The 27742-nt window shown below is 44.5% G+C and overlaps 1 protein-coding gene and 1 pseudogene across 1 annotated transcript in view; one reads left to right on the top strand and one right to left on the bottom strand.

The window, feature by feature from the left end:
* Window positions 1-6363, bottom strand: part of LOC120849014 (boophilin-G2) — a 68710-nt gene extending 62347 nt beyond the window's left edge. Inside the window, exon 1 of the mRNA XM_040221102.1 lies at window positions 6309-6363. Coding sequence (XP_040077036.1) covers window positions 6309-6363 — 55 coding nt within the window. The remainder of the gene's footprint in view (window positions 1-6308) is intronic.
* Window positions 6364-20538: 14175 nt separating this feature from the next.
* LOC120849012 overlaps window positions 20539-27742 on the top strand; it is a 38039-nt pseudogene continuing 30835 nt past the window's right edge.

The following is a 27742-nucleotide window of genomic DNA, read 5'->3' on the forward strand; positions in this document are numbered from 1 at the left end:
AGGGGTATGCGAATAGTGCTTAGAATCGAATAGTGCAGCGTCACCCATAGCTTCAACAACGGAAAAGAGAGCCGTCGTCGTCGTGTCGTGGTGGTCTTCGAACTGGAAAGGCTGTCGATGACGCAGCGCTATTCGATTCGAACAACTATTCGCACACCTCTAAAATCTTTCAGACTCCGCGAATGCGTCTACGGCTCATGACACAGCAATTTCTGCCTGAGTCAGAAGCGACGAAAAGTTTTAGAGCTTGGCGTTAGGCGGCAATTTAATTTCACTCAGTTTTGACGCCGGTTTTGCAATCAATGGCCCAAGGTATAGTATCTCACGACTTCTTTTCTTTTTTTTTTCTTTTTGCAGTACGTTCTTTTAGAATTTTGAGAGGGGTGTGGATGTATGTACATTACTAGTTTACGGGCCTCAGTAAATGGTGACGACGTGCTTTATGATTGACCGTTGCAAATTCGTGACAGGATCGTACGCAACCCGAAGCAATCAGCAGATGGTTCTTTTTTTTACGAAAGAACGATTTTTGTCCTATTTATAAACGTCGTTTCTGCTTAAGACCAGACGCAACCGACGCTCCGATCTAATTGAACATATCAAGCAGCCTCAAAAGCGCAAATCACTGGACATTACTGTTTGCGACTGGTTCAGCGATGATTGAAACATGCCAAACACCATGATGGTGCCTTTTTGAGGCTCTCTCAGTGGTCCCATCAGCTCGTCGCATCGGCTACGTCTGCACTTCAGCTTAAAGGAAATATTGCATGCGTGACGGCTCTTCTCAGTGGTATCTGCGGCGATGTGAGTCAAAAGGAAGCAAGCTGTAAGTGATGCCGCACCTTGCTTTTGAATATGCAGAGTCGAACTGCAGGTGTGTATAAAGAAGTCGCTGGAATCTTTTTTATCTGTTCTGGTACCCCCTGATCACTAAGATAAATGTAATTTTGGGTATTATTCCGTATGTTACTTTATAAAATAACACATGCAGTTTCAACACGTGCTGAGGGTGTAATAGATCACGAATTCACGATAGAGAGTAGTTTTCGTTTTTATTTTAGAGCTGACAAACTTTGTGTAAGACCACCAATGCATGCGTAACTCTGTAGAACGTCGAAATAATATTTTGACTTGAATAAACAAAATCATTCAACCTTACTGTGCGTATGTATGCTCTTACACACGTAAATAGGAGTTTCAGACTAAATTCTTGTGATGCTTAACGAACTGCGTCATTTGATAGCTCCCCATACAATTTTACATTTGTTTATATTCTACCGAGTGACCCAAATAAAGGCCAGGCTCTTTAAATCCACTGCAGAATTCTATTTCTTAACCTATCGCACTACAATTTTGTGCAGCGTTGCCCAGAAATGGGGCTTTTTTTTCCTTTTTTCTTGTAAAATTTTTAAAGGGCGAGCTTACCTGAGGAAATGGTAAAAAAAGAAAAAGGCTTAACTTCTATGGTAATCCAATGAAGCCACCGGTCTTCAATCAATAGGCGTCGTTTTGTTTCAAGACGGGTAGCTTCGCTGCGTTTCCATTGGAGTTAAGCCTTTTTTTTTCTTTACTTTTTCCTCAGGTATATTCGCTCTTTGCAAAATTTTAGAAAAAAAAAAAAAAAGCACAATCCGTGGGCAACATTGAACAAAATCGTAGTGCGATAGGTTAAGGAACCGAATTTTGCTGTCGATTAAAAGGGCCTGGCCGCTATTTTGGACACCCGGTATTGCGGCTTCAAATAATCAATAGGAGAAAGAAAAAAAAAACACTCATAGCAGTGGCTTACGTGCTCTGGCTTATTTTTGTATGCGGCGAGCAAGTCATGTGCTTCTTGTGCAGGAATTCCGGTGACGTCAGAACGACACCGAGCTCTGAGTGGCTTTGATTGATAGTAGGTAGATTTCAAGGCTAGATGCCTTAAGGTCTACTCACTATTTATTTTTAATCATCCAATAAGAGCTCAGCGATATGGCATCATCGCAACCCTTCTGCATGAAGCAAACGAACTGGAGCTCGCATTGTAATCAGTGAGCTTAAAATTTGCATGTGAAGTGATTTTAATGTTATAAAACAAAACAAAACAAAAACGAAACTCCCACACCGGGACATTGCTTTTTTCGCGAGAAAAAAAGCGAGCAAGCCGAAACGTCAAACCCGCAGTGCACGTCACAGCTTAGGCCTCCTTGTAGTTTCTTTGGTATACCCGTTGGCAAAGCTTAGAGACAGGCAAAAGTCAAGGTGCATCACCGTAACGTAAGAGGGCGCCACCGTTATTGTCATAGGATTGAATTCTTTATATTTCCGACCCCCCGTTATTCGCTAAAACGTCGATTCGCTCAAATGTCGCTGTTCACTGAAACGTCATTCGGTCATGTGATATGGACCCGTCAAACTTTACCTCTTCCCTTCGAGATCTTGGGAACCGACAAGGCGACAGAAATAAATTACTGCAGTGCGACGCATCAAGTGTGTGAATTTTACAGAAACTGTTGGGGGGGGGGGGGGGGGGGGGGGAACTGAACGAAAATATCTGCGCATGCTTGGAAAGTAGTCTGACGAACTCGTTTTGCAGACTAGTCGGCACAATAACATATTTACACAAGTTGTATTGCGAACCACATAGACAGCCACATAGGGAAATACGGTAGGAACAATCGGGCCCATTGTGTCTTCGCTGTGTCGTCGAGAATCGGGTGATGAGGTCTTCAAGCGAAAGGCCCGTCGGCCCGTTCTCGCACTCCTAATGCCTTTCCGCACGCGCGGTCGCAACCAAAGCCTTCCAAACCTGCGAGTTTTCAAATTGTGCATTTTCGTTGCAGAAAGTTTTGCCTGTTTCAGCAACCAAATTTAATGCTGAGTCTGGTAACAAATGTGACGGCGTGCAGAAAGCAGGATGCTAAAGTTTTTCTTTAGAAAAAGCTCGTGCGAAGCGTAAATATCCTTCTTACACGTACCGTTTGTTGCCTGCCGCCTTTTAGAGCGCAGCTCTTAGGCGTCCATTTCCGGCCTGAGCGGCGTCGCCGTCGCCGTCGGCGTAACCGCGCGGTGCATTATGGGTAAATTTTTCCGAAGGCACCCGAGGACTCCCGAAGGAACCCGAGGTCGTCCCGAAGGAACCCGAGGTCCTTCGGAAGGACCTCGGGTCCTTTCGGGAGGACCTCGGGTTTCTTCGGTAAAACCTCGGGAGGACCTCGGGTTTCTTCGGGAGTTGCATGCAACAAATTGCATGCAACTGGCAGTCAACGAGTTGTATGCAACCTGTTGCATGCAATCAAGGTTGCATGCAATTCAGGTTGCATGCAACCTGATGGCGTCATTGTCATCCGCATTGTCATCGTCATCAGTGACCTCACTGATGACGTAATCAAATCGTCATCGTCAAGGTCACGTGACCCCCGAGGTCACATGACCCTACTGAGGTCACGTGACCCCCTGGTGTCACGTGAACCCCCTGAGGTCATGTGACCCCCTGAGGTCACGTGGCCCCCTGAGGTCACGTGATTCTCCTGAGGTCACGTGACCCTCTGAGGTTCCGTGACCTCCCTCCCCCGAGATCACGTGACCCCCTTGACGTCACCTGACCTCCCATGAGGTCACGTGACCATAAGGAGTCACCTGTCCCTCAGTACGCTTCCATCCTGTTCCTCAAAAGCTGCGCTCCAACCAGCGTTACAGTGAATTGTAAACGGCTTTTATTTTTACACAAGGGTTTGCAATGGTGTGTACAGTTCTCTAGCATGCAGAGTTTGGTTCTAATTACCCAAATTTTATTTTAGTGTGTGTGGGCGTCAGGAGGAGAGAACGGCCGAGCGAGGCCGAGCGAGGCGCGAGCGGTGGCCAGCCGGCGAGGAAAGAGGAAGAGCGTGCTGCACGAGGCTGCAGGGCCGAGCAGGGACGATAGAGCCGTTCTGGCAGGGCCCATGGCAATCCCCGGGAGCATTCCACCAGCGAGCTTCGGATCAGGACTGGCGGAAACGCGAGCCCTGGCCATACCGGCCTGGGCTATGACGATCCCGGAGTGGCTCCGCAGTGAGGCCCTGGCTGTGATAGCCCGGAACAGCTAGCCTACGCAGCGTTGGCGTACGGGAAGGACGATCCGCAGGTCTGGACACGAACTCCGACTGCGAGTTCAGAACGACGGGCGACAACTATAGGGTCGGCGGGTCCAGACTGGCGGCTCTCGAAGACGGGCAACCGGGTAGTACAGTAAACCGATGCGCTGCCTTCTCGTTGTGTTGTGTCACTTCCTGGGAGACGAGCGAAGCACATACCGATCGGGCGCTGATTATTATATAGTGGTGAAAACAACTCAAACTCTAGAATATATGCTCTAAACACTTCGACCTGTCAACGCTCCCGATGGTCTTAAAAAAACCGCGTAAAAGTACCAGAGACACGGCGCGCACGTACACACGAGGACTGCTGAAATCGGGGTCACCGCCGCTCGCCACGGCCCGACGGGCAAACTGGCCGCCCCAGTAACACACGCCTCCGATCGTGGCACTGAATGCAGCACTTTCGTGGCGCCGCCTGGCCATTGCCGGCTAGCTATGGGCGCTGCGGCGCTCGCGGGCACGCAGCGCCATGTGGTGGCCCTTCCTTGAAACTGACGCACAGCGGTTAATGGGAGCCTCGTCCTTTCAAACTATGGCGCGCACAAGCCAATGGGACCTAAGGCGAAATTAATCAGATTTCGGTTTCACGTGGAGAAAGTTTAGGTGCCGTTTGACGCGGCTTTAAAACTGATGACGTCGGCTCGTTTCATAAGACAATTAATGCTTTCGCATTAAAAACTTGCCCTCAATAGGCTACCAAACGGCGCCCAGTGATAGCCGCGGAATAGGTCAGATTGTAACACGTTATTTCGTTTATGTTTGGTTATGGATGTTGAGAGACGGAATTTACAATCGATGAAGCTTTACAATTTCAACAGGAGTCATTAGGTCGAAATCACTAGACCGGTTGTCACATGCTTTTTGGGACATTGCACTGTAACATCTGCAACATCTCGATAGTTCGGACAATTTAATTGTGGCCACGCCTTTCTGATAGACGACGGGAGATCTTGTAGACCATCAACGGTTGTAACTGAAGAAAATATCGCTGCTCAGGGAAGTTTCCTTAGAAAGGACACTCGATTGAGTGGAAAGGCTATCGAGGAGACCCGGGAGATTAGTTTGGCAAGTTTTCGAAGATTCTTCACAATTACGCTCGTGTGAGAAAGGTTTAATATCGATGGGTGACACATTTTGACGGAAGCTGAAAATATTGCGAGGGTAGAATGCTGTCAAGAAATACCACGGAGATTCCAAATTTGCAATCCTACCTACGTCAAAACAGTTTACAACCATTAAATGCGTCAAAAACATGACAGAAATATTAATGGGCAACCAAACCTGTATATACAAATATGATATCGGAAGACATCTTTCGTCATTCGTTTGGGTCTTTTGTGGCGAGACTCCTCCTTCCAAAATCAAGGTCTAGAAGTGTCGGAAAGCAAATGGTGGCAACCTTTTTCTCAACCATTGAACACGTGGTCACGGTTGCTCTTGAAAAGCGGAGAACATTAACTGATCAACGGTATTCCATATTTTTCTTCCAGCAGTTCCTCCCAAATTCAAGAGAGGGGGCCAATAACTGGCTCAAAAGAAACCATTTTGCACCCTAACGATGCATTAGCCCAATCTGCAACGTGAGATTAAACTTCTTTGAAGACGCACAGTGTCAATCACCCTACAATACAGATGTGATTCCGCAATACATTTTCTAGTTCTTGGTGGCGAAAGTAAACCTATATGCACTTTTAAACCACTGAAGTTGCAGCTCCTGCCCACCAAGAGCACTTAACTGCAATGGACAATACCTGGTGGCACCAGTGATCCCGGGATCGCGTGATAGGGTGGGTCGTTTTGTGCAGTGTCGGGGTTAATGCTCAGAAAATATATAATAGTTGGAAGAAGAATATCTTTAAAAAGTGACGATTGTCTCAACTTTTTTTTTTTTTGTAATTCTCGAATAGCCATGTAGCGCCGCACGGTTTTATTTTTTTGTAAGCTTGGGTAGTTTTAGCAAAACGCAACAGTTATCTAATGTTGGTTGTGAGAAATTCAGATTGAAAATGAAGCAACAACACGGTTGTATTTCTTTTCCAAGTTTGTCACTTTGTAGTTTTTAGTGCATAGTCATGTAGAGCATTATAACGGTATTCTGTTCAGAATCGAGGGAGGCTGGCGCCGCATTCGACAAGTAACGCGAAACAAAGTCCATTGTGATGGCTATGTGAACACGCCGGCTTAACTTACCTCCATATACCATGCAGATATGAAAAAGTAGCAGGATAAGCTTAATTCCAGACATTTGTAAAGATAAGTAGTGGAGACCACGAATTTCGGTTAATGCGCTTTGATTGCTGGCTTACAACAGGCTGAACTTCGAAAGACACTAACGCCTTTCCTCCTTTGCTTTTTATTTAACTCGGACGCTGGATCTACGGAATAATGGTGCGTATGTTTTCCAACGGAAGTAGGCTTTAGTTCTGACTTTTCGGCTATGAAGAGCATGGTTTAACCTTTAAAATAACTTCTGACCTTCTGAAACACTCTGCGTTTTGACCTATGAGTCCCCAGCCGTTACATACGTCAAAAACAGAAAGCGGTATTGCAGCGGTAATAAACGTTCTCGGAAAAAAGAAAAAAGTAATTGTTTCAGATAGTATCACATTTCTGGCTAACCATGGCTTCTCTAGTGGCTATAATAACCGTTGTTTGTACATCCTTAGCACGACACACGTTGTATCAGGCACACTGTATTTCAGTTCATAGATGACAGTGGTTCTCAAATGGGCCTCCGCGGACCCTCTCGGGTCCGCGAAGGCATTTTGGGGGTCCGCGCAGCCCAGCCTCATCAGTCAAGCCTAGCAATAAAAGTTATCTTTCCTCATATTGAGAAGCAACGTTCCAATTTTCGGGCGAGGTTTCTCGTGTGTATGCCAATAAGAAAAGTCTACACCACACTAGCCCTTAGTTATCCATTTAATGATTCGCTATCACAATTAACCTATATACTTCCCTTTCCCTTACCGCGAATGGGGTTTTCCTCCATCTCCGCCGATCCACAAGGGGTCCGCGAAACATTGACGGTTGAGAACCACTGGTCCATGAAGTTATCTTTCTATCCTCGTTGCCAGTTTTTTTACGTCCCTCGTCCAGTACTGTCGCATATTTGCATTGTCACCAATGAGTAGGGAGCCCCAATGGGGTTCTTATATATTCCTGAGCCATTATAATTTCAACTTAATGTAAATAATTTATAACACCATTTGTTTGTATGTGCATGCGGTTCTATTAGCACATCTGGATTTTAGTTTCATATTAACACTTGTAAAATATTCATATATGACTAATGGTCGCATTTTTATTTGCCTGCCTAACAAAAAAATCTGTCAACTCAATTTTTTTTAGCTATCTCAGCGTCTTCCAGCATATAAACTTATTTAATATTATTTATTAAATATGAGAACGTAGTACTTCATTGCCCCAACCTGTCAAGATCTATCATGAATTTAATAAAATTCATAAAGAAAGAGTACAATACGTGGCATTTATGTAGCAATGCTTAATTAAGCCTCCTTAAACATTGGGTAAAGGAATGAACAAATAGGTATGTGGCATTCTATACAACCCGTTTTAAGTTATATGGCCCAAGCCTAGCCGCTCTCAGAAATAAGTAATTGTAAAGTAATTGCTTTACTTTTTAAAAGTAATTTGAAATTATAATTAACTACTTTTTACGTAGTACTAATTATAACTGTAGTTAAACTACTTTTGAAACAAATAATTGTAATTGTATTTAGATTACATTTTGGAAGTAATTTACCCATATATGCTCTGAGACGAGGGCAGAAGTCAGCCATGCTCGAGAAGTCTGGTTGCCGTTGCTTCCACATTGCTGCACTCCCCGTAAAGACGACTGGCAAAATGCAAGTGAGGGCCACTTCGTCGCTGACGCCTGGTGCCGCCTGGTGGTCCTGGAGCTCGGCGATGAAGTGCCCACTTATTTGATGGTCAGGTAACCTACATATTTGGAACATCCAGTGAAAGTTTTAGCTAAACTCTAGCGGGCTTGCTGATGACGGTGACCGATCGTGTGAAACGCTGCATATATGCTCGCGCTGCATCTGAAGTAAGAAGGTCACGACGGCTTTTACATCTGTTAGGCCCTCCTGCGACGCTACGTCTGCGGGGGAGGACATGCAAAGGACGCGGCCTGGGTGTGTTGCGCTCCTCTTCAGCTTTGCTATAAGCTAGGCGAGGGGTAAGTCCTAGTTGCTCGAAGTCGCACTGGCTTTATTCAATGATCGCTTTCGTTGAGGAGTTTGCGGCGGTGTTCGCATCATCCTGTGAGCCTCGAATGTGCACGTTTTCGACCGTGAGGTTTTGTTTGAGGTAGAAACGTCTCGTCACAACAGTGCCACTCAAGACGAGGTCGTATACTGCCCGTAAAATAAAAGAAAGAAAATCCGCTTGGGTGTATTATATAGCCTGGGAAACCAAAAAATTTCCAACATATGGTCTGCTCGAAAGATCGCCGACTGAGACGGACCGTGGAAGATAAACAAAGGTGCCTAAAGCCAGGGTTGCACGAGCTGCGTGCCTACCTGGGGTGCGTGGCTCTGCGGCGATAAGCGGGACACGAGCGTATCTCTCAAAGGACGCACGATACTTGTTCGGCCACTGTCGTTTCTTCAAAATGAGCCGCAGTAGTGGCTAGCAGAAAAACTTGTTGCGGCAAAACATGTCTCGCGTAGACAACAAAATCACCGGAGCACGCAGAAAACAAGTAACAAAATCATGCACTCACCTCTCGGAGCCGCTGAAAGACAAATGAGTCGCACGCTTTTCATATGCCGCCTAACTCCCAGACAAGAAGCATCAAACATTGGGTGCCAGTGTAAGATTTACCTTGCTGCTGACCGGCTCGGACTATGACACGGAACGCTCGTTCAACAACGCCTTGTCATTTCTTGACTGTTCACGCTGCGCGCTCCAACCACTGACTTCTACGCCAGTCTTTTACCAGCGGCGGAGAGCCCCTCGCATGGCCGATTACGCTTCACCCCGTCGCGGTAGAAATCGCTACATACGGGTTAACATACGTGCAACCTGGTCGAACGCTGTGGATAAGATGGTTGCCAACCGTACTTAACGTTTTGCAAATTGTTTCCCACGCTTCAGCTCTCCTCTAACTGGTACAAGGTTATCGAACAGTAACAGGAGGGAAATGGAGATCGGTTCTTAACTAGTTCGTTATCCGAACACACAATGTTTACTCAAAGTCATCAAGATCACAGATCTTACCATTACGGTTCTCCATCACAGCTGGAAATTTTTTTTTTCTAAATTTACGTACTCTCTAAATGTCGCTCAGTTTTTTACGGCTCTTTTTAGCACATAGAATTCTCTAATTTTTTTATGTTTGAATCTAAGCCTGGGTAAGCTTGACCAAGTGAAATATGGGGCCTCTTACGTACCAAACCAAAGGAGGGCATGTGGCAACTCGCTATGAAAAGTTCGATGATTAAATTCGAACACTGGGAGTTCTCTTAACGTGCAACGACTTGGTGACATAGTGCCTTCTCCTCACAAGCCTCGGTCAGATTGCGGGCACTTAACCCGGGATTCGTTCACGCTGCCTGAGGGATCTGTAGGCCGGGGTGTTACCTTGAGACATTTGAGAAACGCTTCTTTTTTCTCTATTAGTGTTTAAGAGCCTATAGAAACAAACACGTTAAATTAATGTTTTGTTTTACTATAAGGAACAATTAGCAGGTGTACTGTACGGTAGTATTAAGTGCTTATGCATTTAAAGCTTCTGAATCAACTCAGAATCCTTAATACATACTTAAAGCGTATTTGCATTCTAAAGGTAAGTTTCAAAATTAAGATGGTGGAATAATAAAAAAAAGACTTCACAAAATGGCCGCACTCTATTCGAACTCGTCAGCTTTTATATCTGTGTTAGGTGGATGATTTCAATCGTTAGGTCCAGTTCAATATTCAACGGCAGAAAATTTGGTAGCTATAAGTCTGGTGTATGATAAAGCAAAGTAGTCCTAAGCTGTTCAATTAGAGCTAAATTGATGTTTCGAACAAACGCGGTTCTCCAACCAACATCATGGGCAGTCACACTAAAGAAGAAAACTATAATAAGATGACAACTATAATATCTCGATATAGTTAATGGAGCGCCGACTCAGCATTATTCCAAAGGAATGGAATAAAATGTGCACATTCGACTAAGTAGTGTACACAAATCATTAACACTATTTTATACCTTTGCATACTTCGAGGACAACTACCTTTTTGTTTCATGCCTTTAGAAACTCAGGACTATCTCACTTTCTCAGCAACGTCTCGGTGCCCTTTGGCACGGTGTCTTCGTTGACAGATCTAATGTTTATATTGCCATGGGTGAAGGCGACGAGACGTTGAATAACGAACTGAAAATAAAGGTTTAATCAGCGAGCTTGTGCCGGAAACCAAAAAGGAAGGACATATGTCGAGAAAGCAGCAGCTTACAAGCCCAAGCGGGTAGCAGAGGTACGTGATTTTAATATGGCGCATTCAAAATGCATTTTATTTCAGAATTTAGGTTCTTTAACACGTCTTTCAGAGCCCTAGCAGCGTAGACAAAGAAGTTCAGCACTCAGGCAGGGGAGACTGTACACGACTAAGTTCACGTGGGGTCTGTGTGAAAATGTGAAAATGTGGACTGTGAAATTATGAGGCATCCGAGTTTAACTTCAATAATGCTGAGATTGTTTTCCAATGGAAATCGGCTTTAGTTCTGACATTTCGGCTATGAAGAGCATGGTTTAACCTTTAAAAAATCTTTTGATCTTCTAAAACATTCTGCGTTTGACGTATGAGTTCCCAACCATTATATACGTCAGAAACAGAGCGCGGTTTCGCAACGATAAGAAGCGTTCGCAGGAAAAAAAAGTAATTCTTTCAGATAGTACCACATTTCTGGCTAACCGTGGCTTCTCTAGTGGCCATAATAACGGTTGTTTGTACATCCTTAGCACGACGCACGTTGTATCAAGCACACTGTATTTCACTTCGGCACTGAAGTGAAGGTCAGCTCATTAATTGGTGCATAATAGAAGTTATGGCTAAAGTGATGGTAATTAAATAATGAAGCTTTTACTGTATAGATTACATCTGACCAAGCCCTGCAACACATTATGCGATCACAGAAATGTATTTAATATCGAAATATATCTAAAGCGCAAAACATACGTGATTCATTTATACAATTTTGGTCTGAATATACTTTGCTGGTGCCTACGGCTATTAAGAGCTTTAATTACCTTCAGTACCCTGTAAACGAGACAAAAGAGCTTATATTTCTCGAAGAGTCGAAATTATTCAGTGCCTCTTCATCTATTTATACAGGAATTATGCTTATTTTAACCGATTGCGTTGTGAACTCTTTAAAAACGCCGATGATATCATTAACACTCTCGTTTACGCATGTTTCCGCCTTGAGCTTGCTCTAAAAGTAGCAGCTTCAGCACACACACACCCCACTCTGCGCTTCCCACGTGCCTCAAGGCAGAGTATCGAACCGAAATTTTTATCGGATCGGTTCGAGTTCTCGGCTTTCGGTTCAGTTCTGGACCAGTTCCGGGGATCAAAAATAAGGGATTTTAAACTGGTTTGAACCGCTAAATTGAGTATATATTTTCTGCGTTGTTTTTGCAATAGGCACTATTTCAAGCGTGAAACGAGTATGAGCCACTTTTATTTTCAAGTACCAAAAATAAGAAATTGCGTTATTTTAAATAACGTGGTTTCTTGTTTTTGGCACTGAAGTCCGTTTAGAGATCGTCCTTTTGTGGTGACAACTCTATCTAGACGTTCTAAGCACACCAACAAGCCTGAAATCCCAATCGCGTGTAGCTTATTTCCTCGTTAAAATCATGTTTTAAAAGCGCGACACGCTCTTTTTGGAAAGAATTTTCTTCCGAGCGAAGTGGTCGACGAAGGGCGCTTTTCGGCGAGTTGTAAGGATGGCTTCGCCCGCGGAGGAAAAGGAGTCATATTTGTATGTGTAGTTATGAGACTCTCTTCGAAACGAGTTATTATAAAATCATTCGGAATCTGTGCGTATTGCAGAGCTTTCATTGGTTCAGCGTAATCCGAAAGAAAAAATAAAAGTCTCCATATGTTTTTCTTTTGCCCTGGGATTGTATTATAGGACTCGGTAAATGTGAGAATACATTTTAAACAATATAAGATCAAGACGGTCTTTTCCAGAATTGACTTCAGTGCCTCTTTAATTTCAACGAAACGGTCAAACAAGAGTTAGATTAACATACAAAACGTCGTGTTTATACGAATCAACGTATAATATTTGCATACCCAATTGCCATTTACTTTACCTGAATTTAAAGGTTATTCGTCTGGTAGGTCACCTAAAAGTGAAATGATTGGTACACTTTTGCGTCACGGTAAGAAGTTGAATCCTGTTTGCGCTCATGAGCTTAGGTATTACGTACAGTGCATAAAATCATGGAATGGGCACTTCCTCGCCATATATATCGTAAAATCTTGTGTATGAAATACCTTCCACAATAGATATGATGAGGACGCAAGGGAGCTAAAAGCAATAATATTTTCAAAAAACGTCAAAAAGTTTAAGGACTGGCACTTTCGCCCTTCTTTCCCTGGATGGATGGATGGATGAATACGGCTGAGCCCATTGGATCGGGCGGTAGCTTACGCCACCTAGCTATTTTGTTTTACCATTTAAGCTTAGAATATTTAAACGTGAAATCTATATTCACTCCGCAGTGCAAAGAAAGTGAGGCTATGAAACCCCCTTGCCATCAGTGAATAAGAAAATACCTAGTTTTCTCTCGATTTCTGCCACCATTCACTTAATCTTTGCTTGGTAATCTCTACAGTCTTGAAATCCACTCGCCCTTTGCTGTCTCAAAAACCCAATGACTTTATTAAATCTACGTTGTCTTCGGTAGGCATAGGGTGAAGCCCTTTACAGTAGAGTATCAAGTGCTCAGCCGTCTCGTCCTCCTCTCCACAAGCAGTGCACACTGTATCCATGTCCTGGTACTTCACTCTGTATGTTCTGGTTCGCAGAACACCCGTCCTCGCCTCAAACAGCAATGAGCTTCCCCTAGAATTGTCATAAATGTTTTCTTTGGCAATAACTGTTTTGTTTAATCTATAGCTTTCCAGAGCCGTCTTTGTCTGCATTCCCTCTAGCCACCGATCTCTTTCTGTGGCCTTAACTTTCTTCTTAACTGAGACTTGCTCTTCCGTATCTTCGCTATAGCCCAAAAACTTTCTTCTTAATTTCCTAGTGCGCTGTCTCCACTTTGTGTCTACACTCTTCATGTATAAATAGCTGAAAACCTTTCGTGCCCATTGCTCCCCATCCATTTGCGTCAACCTATCCTCAAATTCTATCTTGCTCACCGCTTCCCTGCTCTCAAATGACGCCCATCCCATGTCTCCTTGTACTCCCTGGTTTGGCGTTTTGCAATGTGCCCCCAAAGCCAGTCTACCTACTCCGCGCTGTTTTATTTCTAGTCTCGCATGCACTTCGGATTTCATGCATAGCACTGCGTTTCCAAAAGTCATGCCAGGCACAATGACCCCTTTCCAAATCTCTCTCACCACCTCATACCTGTTGTAATTTCAAAGTGCTCTATTTTTCATTACAGCTGCATTTTTGTTGCCCTTACCTATTATATTCTGCACCATCACATATCCATACTCCTAGATACTTGTATTTACTAGCTCTCTTAACTGTAATATTCTGTATCTTCAGCCTCTCAACTTCATCCTCGTTTAAAATCATGACTGCTGAGTTTTCGCTACTGAATTCTAGACCTAATTCCTCTCCTTCCCTACCACAGATGCTCATTAATTCCTGCAACTCTTCTCCTGTTGTTAGCCATTAGTACGATATCATCCGCATACATCAATCCCGGTAAGGATTGCTGAATTTTTTGGCCTAGCTTACTGTAAGAAAGGTCGAATCCAAGCCCACTCTTCTCTAGTCTATCCTCCAATCCACTCAGATACAACATAAACAGCAAAGGCGATAACGGGCACCCCTGCCTAAGGCCTCGTCTTATCTCTATTTTCCCTGTCGCCTTTCCTTCCCATGTAATAATCACCTTGTTATCTTTGCAAATGTTCCTTAATAGTGCTGTTACTCCTTTATCTAGGTTTAAGCTCTCCATTATGTCCCACAGGTTCCTTTAGTTCACATTGTCATAGGCACCCTTGATATCCAGAAATGCCAGCCAGAGCTGTCTGTTTTCTTTTTGCGCTATTTCTATACGCTGTGTTAGAGAAAATAAATTGTCCTCCAACCTTCTTTGTTTCCGAAACCCGTTCTGTAACTCGCCCAGTATGCCCTCGCAATCTACCCATTCCTCCAGTCTGTTCTTTATAATCTGCATTACCAACCTGTAAATAACAGGTGTCACGGTTATGGGACGATAATTCCTAATATCAGACTTATCTCCTTTTCCCTTATATATCATACTCATCCTACTAAGCCTCCATTCATCTGGAATATTTCCTTTTGTTATCATGGTACTCACTACCTCCCTTAGTTTTGCCTTAGATTTAGGGCCCATATTCTTTCCCAGCTTGATAGGGATACCATCTGTGCCTGTCGACGTGCGACTAGGGACTCTTCGTTCCGCCTTTTCCCATTCTCTTTGTCCAAAATCCGCGATGTCACAAGCTGGACTGCTACTTCCTTCGGTTCTCCTATCTCCTACATGTACCCGTTCCCGAAATTTTTCCTCCATCACTGCTCCTATATATTGTATCGCATCATCTCCCTCTAATTGATCTCCCTGATGCGAGAGTATGAACCTCTGTCTAGCTTGCGTCGTTTCACCGAGTGAGTTTAAGTGCTCCCAAAACTTCTTGGCAGCGTTTCTATCTTACTTACTTACATTACTCATCCATTCCTCACCCTTTCTCTGAATTTTCGCATTGATCAAACTGGATGCCTCTCGGCGACATGTTATAAAATTGTCCCATTTTCTTTTTACTTCCGCTTCGGACTCCCCACTACGCTTGGAATACCTGTGTTCTCTAGAGGCTTCTTGACGTTTTTGTATCGCTTGCTTCACTTCTTTGTCCCACCAGCTTTTTGGTCTATGTCCTTGCTTCCCCTTTCGTTTACTCTGAACTTTGTCTAGTTCTAGAGCAAAAAACCTAGTTAGGTTCTCATAGGTCCAATCTGTATACCGTTGCCCTGAAACTGCTGCCTCTAATCTTTCAACTACTATTTCCAACTCTTTGCCGCTGCAGAAAGTTTGCTTTGAATTATGTTGTCTAGTTTCAGCATTTACTTCTCTGGCAAAATTCAGCTTAATACGTTTGTGATCACTACCAAGACTTTTGGAACCTTCTTCATCTATCTTCATTACTTGTAACTTACCATGTATCTTGTGTGACATGAGTACGTAATCTACAGTTGAATGTAGATTGCCAGTTTCCCAAGTTATGTGCCCGTCACACTTCTGACTGGTATTATATAAAACTAAGTCATGTTTTTCCACCAGTTCTAGTAATATGCTTCCAGTTGAGTCCATATACCCATCCAGACCCTCAATATGGGCATTCATGTCTCCCATATTAGTTATTTCGGAGCCTTCCCCTAGTTCACTAATGTCTCTTGATATGCAATCAATCATTTTTCTGTTTTCCTCTTTAGCACCTGTCCCTGTCCATAAGTAAACAACTCCAAGGACTGTTGATTCCCCAGCCACTTTTCCTTTCAGCCACAAATGTTCGGCGCACTCCTTTCTGATCCTTTGAAAGTTCATATTCTTTTTAATAAATGCTCCAATTCCACCTCCCTTCCTCGTTCCCTCCATTCTGTTGCATTCTTCCCACACATAGTCAGGGTTGCAAGGTGGCTGCTCCATGTCTCTGAGATGTTCTTCCACAAACCCATACACTATTAAATCCTCCTTTCTTAGTTGCTCCTCCACCTCTTCCCATTTTAACCTATTTGTACCACCCTGCATGTTAATATATCCAATGTCTGATTGTGCTGTTTGTTTATACCTGTTCTTACGTTTTCTTCTCTTTTTAACCCTGGGTTCCTCTCCTGACTTTGTTGTGTTTTCAGTTACTTCAGTGCCCCCAGGGCCCTCAGTCCCCCCAAAAAGCAGTCAACGTGCGGGCCATCCTATCCCCCACCCTGGAACCCGTGGCCTCACTGTAGTGAACGCCACCTGCAAAAAGGCGGGAGCTATCCTCGTACACTTCTCTGTTTACTTCCATTACGTAGTACCGAAGCTGTCGACTCATACCCTTAATTACTCCGTTGGCTTCGACAACCCTCCTCTCCGTTAACCCGGACTGCCCCCGACCTTCTGAAACGGTGCACACAACCACATGCACATTCTCAGACACGCCCCTCAGCTTACGTATTCCCACGTTTAGCTGCTTTCCGAGGTTCTGGCTCCTACCCTTGAGCACATCATTAAGCCCCGCATGAACTATTACTAGGCTCCTTCCCTCCCGGTTATCCCACACCCCCTCACGTGCTGCGGTCATAGCATCCACCATACACTTCCCTGGCTGGACCTCTACGGTTACCCTCTGGTCTCCCTTCACCCTGTTATGTACACCCCTCCTAACCCGTGCTACGTTAGAGCTCCCCACTACCAGTACCCTAGATCCCCCTGGTGCCTGCGCGCCTTTGTCCTGCGACTCATCTTCTGTCACCTGAGTGCCCGACGCCTGCTGCTCGAAGGCGCTATTGAGCTGAGGTTCAACCAGCTCTCCAGCGTCGTCGAGCCCACCAGCCAACAGGCCGTACTCCCGACCACCAGGGACCCCAGCCTGCACACTGGTGGTTCGTCCCGCTAGAACTGACACTTCCTCCTTTCTTCCCTCGCTACTCTCACTCGCTCGAATTACCCCTTCCAGGCGCTCTACCCTATTGTCACACTCCCTCTTACGCTCCTCTAAACCCGCCTTCCATACTTCCCCCAGCTCTTCCGCCTGCTTCTCGAGGCCGACCCGCTGCTCCCTCTCATGATTAAGCTGCCTAGTCAGCTCCTCTACCTGGGCCTTGAGACCCACTCGCTTCTCTCCTTCTGCCTTAAGCTGGGCCTCAATCTCCCGAACTCTACCCTCCCATTCCCCAGTTACCTGCTGAAGCTTCACACAAAGCCGACACTCGAAACTCATCCCCACCGCCTCCTCCAGGCTCCCGAAACCCGTCTCCTCTAGGTAACACCACCTCCCACACCCCACGCACTGCACCAACCCGTCCCCACCCTTGTCATGCCGACCCAAATCTAGACCCATGTCTAGACCGGGAACAAACCGCCCCTTCCCGCCAAAAATTCAAACAGAGTTTACTTTGCGAAACTAACGTTAACTGCTGCTGTTCAAACCTAATACTGCTACCGCATAGTCACTTCCAATCAACTCTCAAAAAAGCGAGAGAAAAGAAGAAAGACTGGCACTTAGCTTCGGATGCTCGAGGAGAACCAGGAAACACGTACGCTCACCGCAACGTCAACAAACTCAGTGGCGCCATCTATCGGGCAGCACCGGCACACTTCCGGTTCACGTATATTTCCAAATTTACTACTCATCATTCCTTAATTGTAAGAGTAAATTAAGTCTGACACTTCTATAAGGTGCCATTTCTAGAAGATAGCGTGTACATTTGATTTCACAAATACTGCGAAACCCGCCGTCTTGTTCACATCCGGAAGTAGTTTAAAGCAATTTGCACACTGGCGCCAACACATTTCAACTCACCTGAGAAAGAGCGATTAGAAACTGTGAGCGGCAATCACGAGGCTTGGTTTCCTGAACAGAATTCCTTACACTTAGCACCGCAATGCAGGCGAATAATCATGCAGAAAAGGGAGGTCAAAATCGTACACTCTAATCTACACGCACCTTCGTACTCTGATCAAATTTGGCCTAACATAGCGCGAAATCAAGTGAACATTTTCAGCATAGCTTGGCTTATGAGGCTTGTTCTTGACAAGATGCCGGTTAATTGAATTTGCAAATAAGCATCACTCTTGGAGAGTGGTGATTTTTTTGTTAAATAGAACAAAGTAGTGTTTCATCCTTTACTCGAGATTGCAGTTATTTAACTGGTCACTTTCTGACGGTCTGCGTGCGCTATCTTTATAGCTCGACACGCGCACCTGGTGACTTTGCTTTTGCTCAGCCCACAGACTCACAAAATAGTTGTTCATCACATTAAAGAGGAAATAAGACCTCTCTATATAAGTTTAAGAAGTTAAGTATGTTCAAGGAACCCATAATTATTTAAATCCACTTTACTAAAAACAAAATGTGTTTTGGGCTCTCCCAAATCACCCATAAAAATGCCGGTCACTTTTTGGCATTTATATCGAGAATAAAAAAGCAAAAAAAAATTGAAGAGCAAACTTTAGATAACGTTGAATGCACTTACTTATGATGTGAATCTTTAAGACGATCGGCTCTTTATTTCTGTTCTCAAATATTCAGGCAGTAATTAAATATATATTTTATTATCATCTATGAATTTGACTGTATGAAGTTCACATAAGCGCTTGAGACCGACACGGGAGAGCGATACTTGAAAATGCACCAGCTGCTGAGTCTTTGCAAACGTGCTTTTGTGTTCGCTTTTTGGCGATGTAAAACACCGGGTCGAGGGGTATACCAAGAATGACTCTGTGGTCCCGTAATAGATATGAAGGGAAATACGAGCAATGTGCACAAAGAGCGATAATAAATGGTATTCTTCTAAATAATCTAATACACAGCGTCTTACTGCCAAAAGAAATACACAGAGATACATGCAATCATATTCCTAATTACACAGAAATAGAGCGAATGACTGACAACATATTTCTAATATATATCGGATTTTGACATCGCCTTATGCTCTTTCGAAATTTCGCAAAACACCGCCTCAGGAGGTAATGTTGTCTTCCGTTTTACGTGCACTTGTTTTTGGGCCCTCACTTTAAAACTGTTCTTTATTAGTCACCCGCGCCTTAACATTTTATTATGCTGACGCATATCATCGCGAGACTGCCATATATATTGCGGAACTTTACGATTTAGACAACCCTTTTTACTAGTGTTGAGAACCTCGCATTTCACCGGAAAACTGATCTGTTTAACATGATTTCCCCGGGACATCATCGCACGTTATGCTGGTGGTCTTTTGCGATTTGTTCTTGCTGAGAAAGTAAACTCGGGTGGTGCAAAATGCACGATATAGAAGCTTCGTGCTCAGCGAAAGTGATACATTCGAGAGACATAAATTATTCTTGCTTGGCGCAGCGTTGTGAGGAGCGGCGCGGGCGTCTGGCACCACGAAGATGCACTTTCTTGATACAGTGTTTTTGCAAACAAAGTAGCTGCCTGGACCACGCTTTCTCATTTGTGCCGAAGATACGGAGCAGAGTAACTTTTAAAACACATTGTGTTTTAGACCGCTCCCTCCGTCTCCCCTTTTCTTTTTTCAATGCTCCTCGAGATACTACATTTTGTTCGTGAGGGATTCCGATTTCCGATTGGGGGTGTTACTTTGACAATTATATTTGTGTCAGTTGTGAACAGTAATCCTCAACATCTTTTATTCTGCACCCAAAAACTGTGAAGTTTAAACGAAATACGGGGGTGCTCAAGGCTTAGGGAAGAACGTGGAAACGACAATTCTGTGTGACTCCGAGCAGCTTCCAACCTTCGGGTCTCGCCCTGAGGCCACTAAGATATTTCCCTTCAGGTATCCTTTCAGTACACAATTTTAGTTCTATGTAACTTGGGATTAATAAGTCATATTTTGTCCTTGAAATATGCTATCCTAGGGGACATATTGCTGAGACAGTTTAACAACGACAAAACATATTTGGGTGCCTCAATAATGCGAACATGGGAAATTGGTCGTGCAACAAGTTTTGTACTTTCAGCGAAAACCGCTAAGAGCTAATCCCTGGCGTTGCAAAAGCACTCATTAGTTTCCCTCTCCGCTCAATGGCGGACGCCAGAAAAAGAAAAAAAAGGAACAGCTTTCCCCTCGTCAACTCACTGTTAGAACAAGCGGCCACGTGATCTGACGCTAATTATACTATACCGTCGGTGTCCATCACAGTCATGCGCTGGGATTGGCAAAAATAAAGCATGGGTTGAGATTTAGACATTGTTAGAGTTCGGCTATTCTCGTCTTCGATTAAGCACGAACCATTACCGGAATGTTTTGAGATGCTGATTGTCATATGAACTCGAGCAATGGACTTGGGCTCATGACAATCGATTACGCCACGGTGTCACGTGACTCGCAGTGAGAAGTCGGGATGCCTTGTGACGTCACGGTGTAAAAAACACTATTAAATCTACTGACGTTCTGAATTTAAGTGGAACTGATGCAGTGAGTCACGTGACAATGTCACAGGGCCACGTGGCGTGACATTAGTTGACAGTATGTCTTGACAACATGACGTCACGTAAGCAAGTGACGTGATGAACGAATCATAGTGCCAATACAAAAGTGCCACAAAAACCTACGATTTCTCAGATATTTCAACTTGGCAAATGACAATTTGATCACTACATAGAAATACAGCTGCGAATTTTTATTTGTCAAAAAATACATTGTGTAATACAAGAAGAAAAAAAAAAATCCGTGAACCGCTTTGAACCGGTTATCGTTTATTTTTTCCGGTTCCGTTCCAAGATGGCGGCGACGATTTCGGTTCCCTTTAGTTCCGGTTAGGCTAAAAAGAACGGTTCGGTTCCGGGTTTTTGTTAGGATTCGATTTTGGTTCGACACTTCACCTCAAATCACCCTAAAATTGTCAGATTGTTTCGTTCATCAATCACTCTCAGAAACAACGTCAATAGAAGCACTTCGTGTTTCAGTTGCACAGCTTCTTATCCTGCTTTGCTCCCGAGCCGAAAAATTGCTTACGCCACCCCAGTAGACGATGCGAGCGCCATGTGTGGCTGGCAGGACACTGAGAGCGCCGGGGTCGCCCCGGGTTTCGTCAGTTCCGCGTTTCAACCTGATGCATGTTCTAGAACTGTAGCAGCGGAAACCTTGACTTGATCGTGAGCGCAAACAAAAAAAGCGGTAGTTTTTTTCGTTTTTTTTTTTTAATTTCCGCATTATCTATGGAATGAGCTTCCTTCTTCCTCGCGCTAACTCCACAATTTCATTGCTTATTTTGTTTTTGTAGACTGTCAGAATATCCCCACTGTTAAAGTGGAGATTACACACACCGCGTCTTCATTGTTATTCTAAATTTTGCCATGTTACAATCAGTTAACTAAATAAAAGTTAGCGTTCTTAGCAAACATTTCAGATCACTTTAATTTCCGAGTTAAAGCAAGTAGGAAGGCGAGCTGGTTAAGGATAGACATAGCAGTTCTGGAGCTAAGTGACAGAAAGGGACGGACAGACACGAAACTCCCACGAAACTCCGACGTCGGAGTTTCTTGTCTGTCCGTGCCTTTTTGTCCCCTAGCTTATGGATTACTATGTCTATGTTTAACTTCCGAGTCCGGTCTGGAGCAACCCAAGACTCTTCATATGTATGGACATAATTTGTAAGTTAGATGAAGGCCGACCTCCTTTATCTTTAGTTTAGCCGCCTTTAGCCCACGTGTGAGACTCGATAAAAATGGTGTAGAGAGATGGGATTGTAAGACTTTTTAACTCGTCAACGGCGATAGCGGCGTTTTTTATAACGATCAGCAATGATTGATTCCAGTAACTGAGATATTTCCTTATTTTTATTCCGTCGAACAATAAATAAATATACTTACTTGGCCGGCAATATTCGATATAGTCTCCCATGGAAGGAAAGAAGTTGTCGCCGCTTTCGTTGCAGTTGGTAATGCTGAATTCTTTACACTTCTTCGTATGTCTGTCATAATGGTATCGGACGAGGTTGCGGCGTATATGGCACATCGGAAGTGCAGTATTTGGGACGCTTTGGCAAAGATTTTTTGACATTCCATTCCGGGCATTTGAAGTTACGACTGAAAGACGCAGGGATAAAGTACTTGAACTGGAAGGTGTTCTGTGTCTGGTACATGTATCTTTTACGTGAAATGGTGTAGTTTTATTTTCAGTTCTCAATTTATTGACATAATATGGTGCGAGAACCAACTAGCCCAAGCATACCTTTTAGCAAGTAACGAGAACCAGCACATGTAATCTCATACTAAATAGATGCGTCTAAAAAGATGAGATAAAATATAGATTTATATTAATATTACAAATCGGGTTGCAGATATGCATCTAAAATATTATATCAATATATTATAAATATTTGCGAATAAGAAGCCGAAATAAAATACATATTTCTATTACTATTACAAATAATGTTACGGAATCAGCAACAAGCCAGGTTTCAGTTGCCTTCCAGTAGCTAGAGAAAGACAATCAAAAGACATGGGTTAATCAACACAAATGTTGTCACGGGTGTTATGTCGTATTTAGTACAACGTTAACATGTGATAATTAGCAAACAAAAGCAGATAGACCGACACGCGGCGTGGCTCTGTTTACCAACACGGCCGGAAGGCCGGGCAGGCGCAGAAGCTATGAGGACCGAAGCGGCTAGGCTCTCCGTGTTTTCGCCAATGCGTTGTGTGGCGTGCGCCCGTTGATGACGTTGTAGCGACACTTTTAGGTTTATTTGTGCGTCGTATTTCCTTCCAGCGTATGTCGCATATTATGTCCGACTCTTTGAGCTCGCTACCCGAGCCTGAACAGAAGTGGTATCGAAGCAAACTGTGCGTGGACGGCGTTGCCTTCGACGATCCGTACGCCATAAACAAGGCCTGCTGGAGTTCCGACGTGAACTTGCTGCCACCAACGTTGATTGCTCACGTCGTCTTTTGTTTAGAAATTTCGCCGAGCCAGTTCACGGCCGACATCGTGCAGGCGTATAAGTTTCTCGAGGTCTACGATTACTTCGAGACGATTTCCGCTCGACCGGAGGGATCAGCAGACTGTGGGTCGGCAAAGTGTATTTATTAATTGATTAAATACAGACAGTGTCCTTCAATTATATTTTAATGCGAAAGCATCAAACTGTCCTATTGAGCGAGCCGACGTCATCAGCCGCGCCAAATGGCAGATAAATTCCCGAAGCCGCGATCTGAAGCATCTCAGCTTTGAAACCACGCAGAAAACAACGCAAATCGTCAGTGATATGAAGCCACCGCGCATCAGTTTCAATTAGCGACACCCCATGGCGCTGCGTGACCGTGAGGTGGCGGCTGCACTACTCCACGCCCAAGGTCAGCTTGGCGAGGAGAGCTTGCGCTCTCGACTGTCGACGCAAGTACAGCGCAGCCAAAATAGGGGAGCGGACGAACGGCCATGCATGCTTTCGTATTCGCAGCTCATAAGAAGTACTTAGGTGTACCTCGAGACTTTTCGTACCCTCATGACCACAAGGCACGACAAGCGGTAACGCTTTGTCTGTTTTGCTGCCGATCACCTTCCGCTTGGTAGCACGGGTGTAGCGAGCCACCGACGAGCGCTTGGCCGGTGCTTTGTGCGCGAACACTGTGGGAACGAACTCTGGGTGGTTTCCATCAGACGATGGTTTCCCTGCCCGTAAGGAAGTCTCGGGTACGGAGATTGAAATGGAAGCCACACTTGCCTCCAATAAAGTGCTTGCCTCTCAAACAGTCGTCCGCGCGAGGCGACCATGGTTTTCTATCCACGTATACTATCCACGTTCTGCGCCTTTCACAGTTCGACGGGAACATGTGGAAACTCACTCCGCTACTTTTGCTGTACCTTTCGGTGCAATTACGTTCTACGCAGCATTGCGGCTTGCGGAAATGCTTTGACGCCCACGCGAAACGTGCGACCCACATCACCTCGCTCCGGCGCGATCGCGGTGCCGCCGCAGCTCCGTGACGTCAAGCCGGCGTGTCGGTCTATAAAGAACTACGACATGTCAACTTTCTTATGCTCACTACTCTAAAATGTGTAGCAAAAATAGCACCGCGACCGTTATTTCCTAAATAAATCGGTACACATATAGACGCTTTGCAGCAGCTGTGCATGGACGCCACCATAACTGACCTTCAGTTTTTGTTTCCTCTTATATCGTTTATTTCACTACATCATTACCATAGCAGGTCAGGTTATTGCCACATTAGACTCAACTGTGTCCTTTTCTAAAGCATCGGCCTTTGTAGAAGATCGCCAACTACCGTTTCAGTTGCTCGGCATCTCGGTAAGACAAGAAAAGGTCAGCAATGGCGCCTGTAATTTGGCGCGTGTGTAAAGCGTCTATAGACACAACTTAATTTCAGGCTGCTTTCTACAAAAGCGGCAGACATTAAATTTTGTTTATTTGTCTTTGCCAATCATTCACACTGGAAGCGGATCCGCGATCGCAAAGTGGTTGCGAACGCGGTTGTATGAAGATCCAGTACAATTGCTCGCGCACTCGATAACATCAAGTGCGCGTGCAGTTGTACTGGACCTTTATACAAGCGCGTTCGCAACCGCTTTGCGAACACGGATCCGCTTCCAGTGTAAATGAGCGGTTAGAGCCAATCTATAAAAAAGAACTACAACATAGCACGAGAAATTTGAGTAAAATTTAGATATGCACTCTAAGAAAAAGTGTGCACCCCCCTAGTCATCATGCGTTTTGACGGCTGTATACTACCCCACAGGCTTACTTAACTACCCACTGGGCTCGAGCCATTTAGCGTTACCACCCCGTTGGCAAGTTACAAGCATGGGGTAGTCTAGGGTGCCTCAATGTCCTTCTGTTTAGGGTGATGCCACCCTTTGTAGCAGCCGATGCCGACAGCACGCGCTCACGCGTAAAATACAAAGAAATCGACGAAAACAAAATGTCGCCGTAGCACAGTCAGCGCCACGAGCCCGTGCAGGGACACGTTCTTTCACGCGCTTCTGAACAATGTACGCTAGAGGTTCAACTGAATAATGTACGCTAGAGGTTCAACTGGCGCTAGTGTCCACGCGACTTCCGGGAGGCAAATTGAAGCAGACAGCAACCAGTCTACTTTTGCAGTGCTCCTGTGCATCCCTATGAAAAAACGCGCGTGCACTTCGTCTCCTCACCGGAAAATAACATGAATAACTTTTGTTATTTCGGTTGTACCGGATAGTATATACCTTTATTAATATTGGGAAAGAGTAATTGCTTTAGTTACAGCATTTGTCTTTACCACTGAACGATGTTAAGCGTCGCTGTATTTCAGGCCCAAATCTCTGTACCATGGCAGGTATGTAAAAACGAGCGACGATTCTAAGCAAAATAACGATGGAAAGGAACGTAGAGTGTGTTCAAGGTTAGCTAGCATTCCGGCGGCGCTTATACATTGCTAATATATAAGCCTGTCACATGAAGTTGACCCCGTCGTGCTCATATTTACTATCGGTTAAAAAAAACTTTCGGACGTAAAAAATAAAGTACGTATGCTACAAAGGGTGTGTCTTTTTATTATTTCTTATGTCGGGGAGCTTTTATCGAGCATGTGTTCTCTGGCTTCTCCCTATTTTCAAATATTTCGACCGTGCGAGTGATGATTTGAGCCCACAACAAGCATCTTCGCACATATTCACGAGCAGAAATAATAAAACAGTACTTATTTATTGGAAATCGAACTATATTACGTGGCTTCCAATTTATTTTGATCATCCGCATGCACAGGGAGTTACTTATCCAGTGTTCCAGCGTAGTTCTTCCAGTCTCTCTTAGTTTTCCACATGTCCTTCGTTCGTTTGGCACGTATATCCCCCACGCTAGAAAGCGCCGACGCCGTGTTCGCGCTAACAGTGTCCGACAGTGCACATAAATACATGTACGAAGCAGTTTTAGCACCGTTTTTCATGCCACGAATTTAAAATAAAAACGTCGTAACTGACCAATTATTTCGTCTGCGTGACTGAGAAATGTTCCAATGTGCCTAGTGCGTACAAATTATTCGTGATATTTGCTCTTATAATCGAGCGCAGAGAAAAATGTACTCGCTTTTTCTCATAGAAATGCGTTACCGGAAGTCAATTTGAGACTGGTTGCTGTCTGCTTCAATTTGCGGCACCACACTAGCGCCAGTTGAACTTCTAGCGTACATTATAATAACTCTATGGTTTTGAACGTACGGAATTTCTTGGTGAGTGCCTAAGCAATAAAAAATATTCCCAGCAGCTTGTCTTATTCCAGCAATGTCATACCCCTGAGAGAATTTTGAATGGCTCAGGGGATGAATCTCTTAGTAGAAAAAAAAAAACGCTCGATCATGCCGTAATTATTTGAAAGAAAATATATCAAGCTGCTCCAATGCGGTTCCAAGCCATGTGTTTGCTTGCCAGTACGGCACGTCGTAGCCAGTATCTTTATTGTAGAGTTTGTTTTTCTATTTGTGTTGTTTGGGCACGGCTGCAATTGTTGTCTTGAATGAATCTCTGTAGAGCGGATATTCACTCAGCTGGAAGTGATGCTTCACGGGCAGAGAAATCGCTTTTCGATTCATTTGAATGCAGTCAAAGCCGCGACTTGCGGCAGGTGTTAAGTGTACGGAGCTACGCCGTGGCGAGCTCGAAAACTTCTAGCGCTCATCGCAGCTCGCAAATCGGGGGGCAGTTTCTCCAGGAACCGCAGTATTTTTAAACAGCAAAATAAAGGATAGCTTCCTTTTCGATTTTACCTACCATTATTTTTTAATGCTAAAATTTCAAACTGTAAATGCACGTATTTTCCGTCATATCTCGCACTGTTCAGTCGTTTCCCTAGACGCAATTCTCTCTCGGGGAACACACAACCGACAGTCACATTGGCCACTGTACGATAGAAGCTTACGGTTCAGACCAGCGTTCCAACATGACTATCCGCACGCCGTAAGATTGCGCCTAATCCCTCAAGTGGTCTTAAACTCTTTAATGTAACGCGGAATGTCAACCTTCGACACCCCGCCCCCTCCGATCACTGCCCGACCAGTGGCATCAATGCGCGACCGTTTACGTCATCTCGCCTTGTTGTTACACCATAGAGTAATATAGTAAACGTAAAGAGAGGACACTGAAGCCGATTCGCGGCCCAGATAGTGCGTTTCATACCCTCCGCTACGTGGCGCTTTTCTGTAATTTGGTTAATATTAATTAGAGCTCTGTCTCCGAAAAGTATTTATTTTTTAAATTGTTATGCTTTACAGTTATTTAAAGTACTTAAAACGACTAAATAGTGTTAATCAAATACGTCACGAAAACCACGTGATGAATGGCGCCTGTCATGGCCTGCCTGCCTCGCCTGTCTGCACGCCGTCGCCTCTGCTCGTCCCTGCGTCGTTCGTCTGTGCCGTGCGTGCCGTCCATCTGTGCTTTCTGCTGCATCATGTTCGGTCGACTTTACATCAATCAAGGTGACGCATGACCGCCCGCGTGCTCGCATGCTCGGCGTGAATTCGTGGAGCCGATCGGTTCGAGCTTCTCGCGCTGTTGTTTCTGCCGGGCTGTCTGGCTGCACTTGAACGTATGTGCATGTTGATTTTCGATGAGATTGTTTTAAAAAAAGAATATAACTTACGACCCTGCACACGACATTGTCCATGGGCTCACAGATGACGGTGTTGAACGACCCTCTAACATTGCAGATAGAGCCTTGGTCGTTGTGCTGTCTGAAATTTCCAGGAGG

The sequence above is a fragment of the Ixodes scapularis genome, unplaced genomic scaffold, assembly GCF_016920785.2.
Source record: "Ixodes scapularis isolate PalLabHiFi unplaced genomic scaffold, ASM1692078v2 PGA_scaffold10__122_contigs__length_95168666, whole genome shotgun sequence".
NCBI lineage: Eukaryota > Metazoa > Arthropoda > Arachnida > Ixodida > Ixodidae > Ixodes > Ixodes scapularis.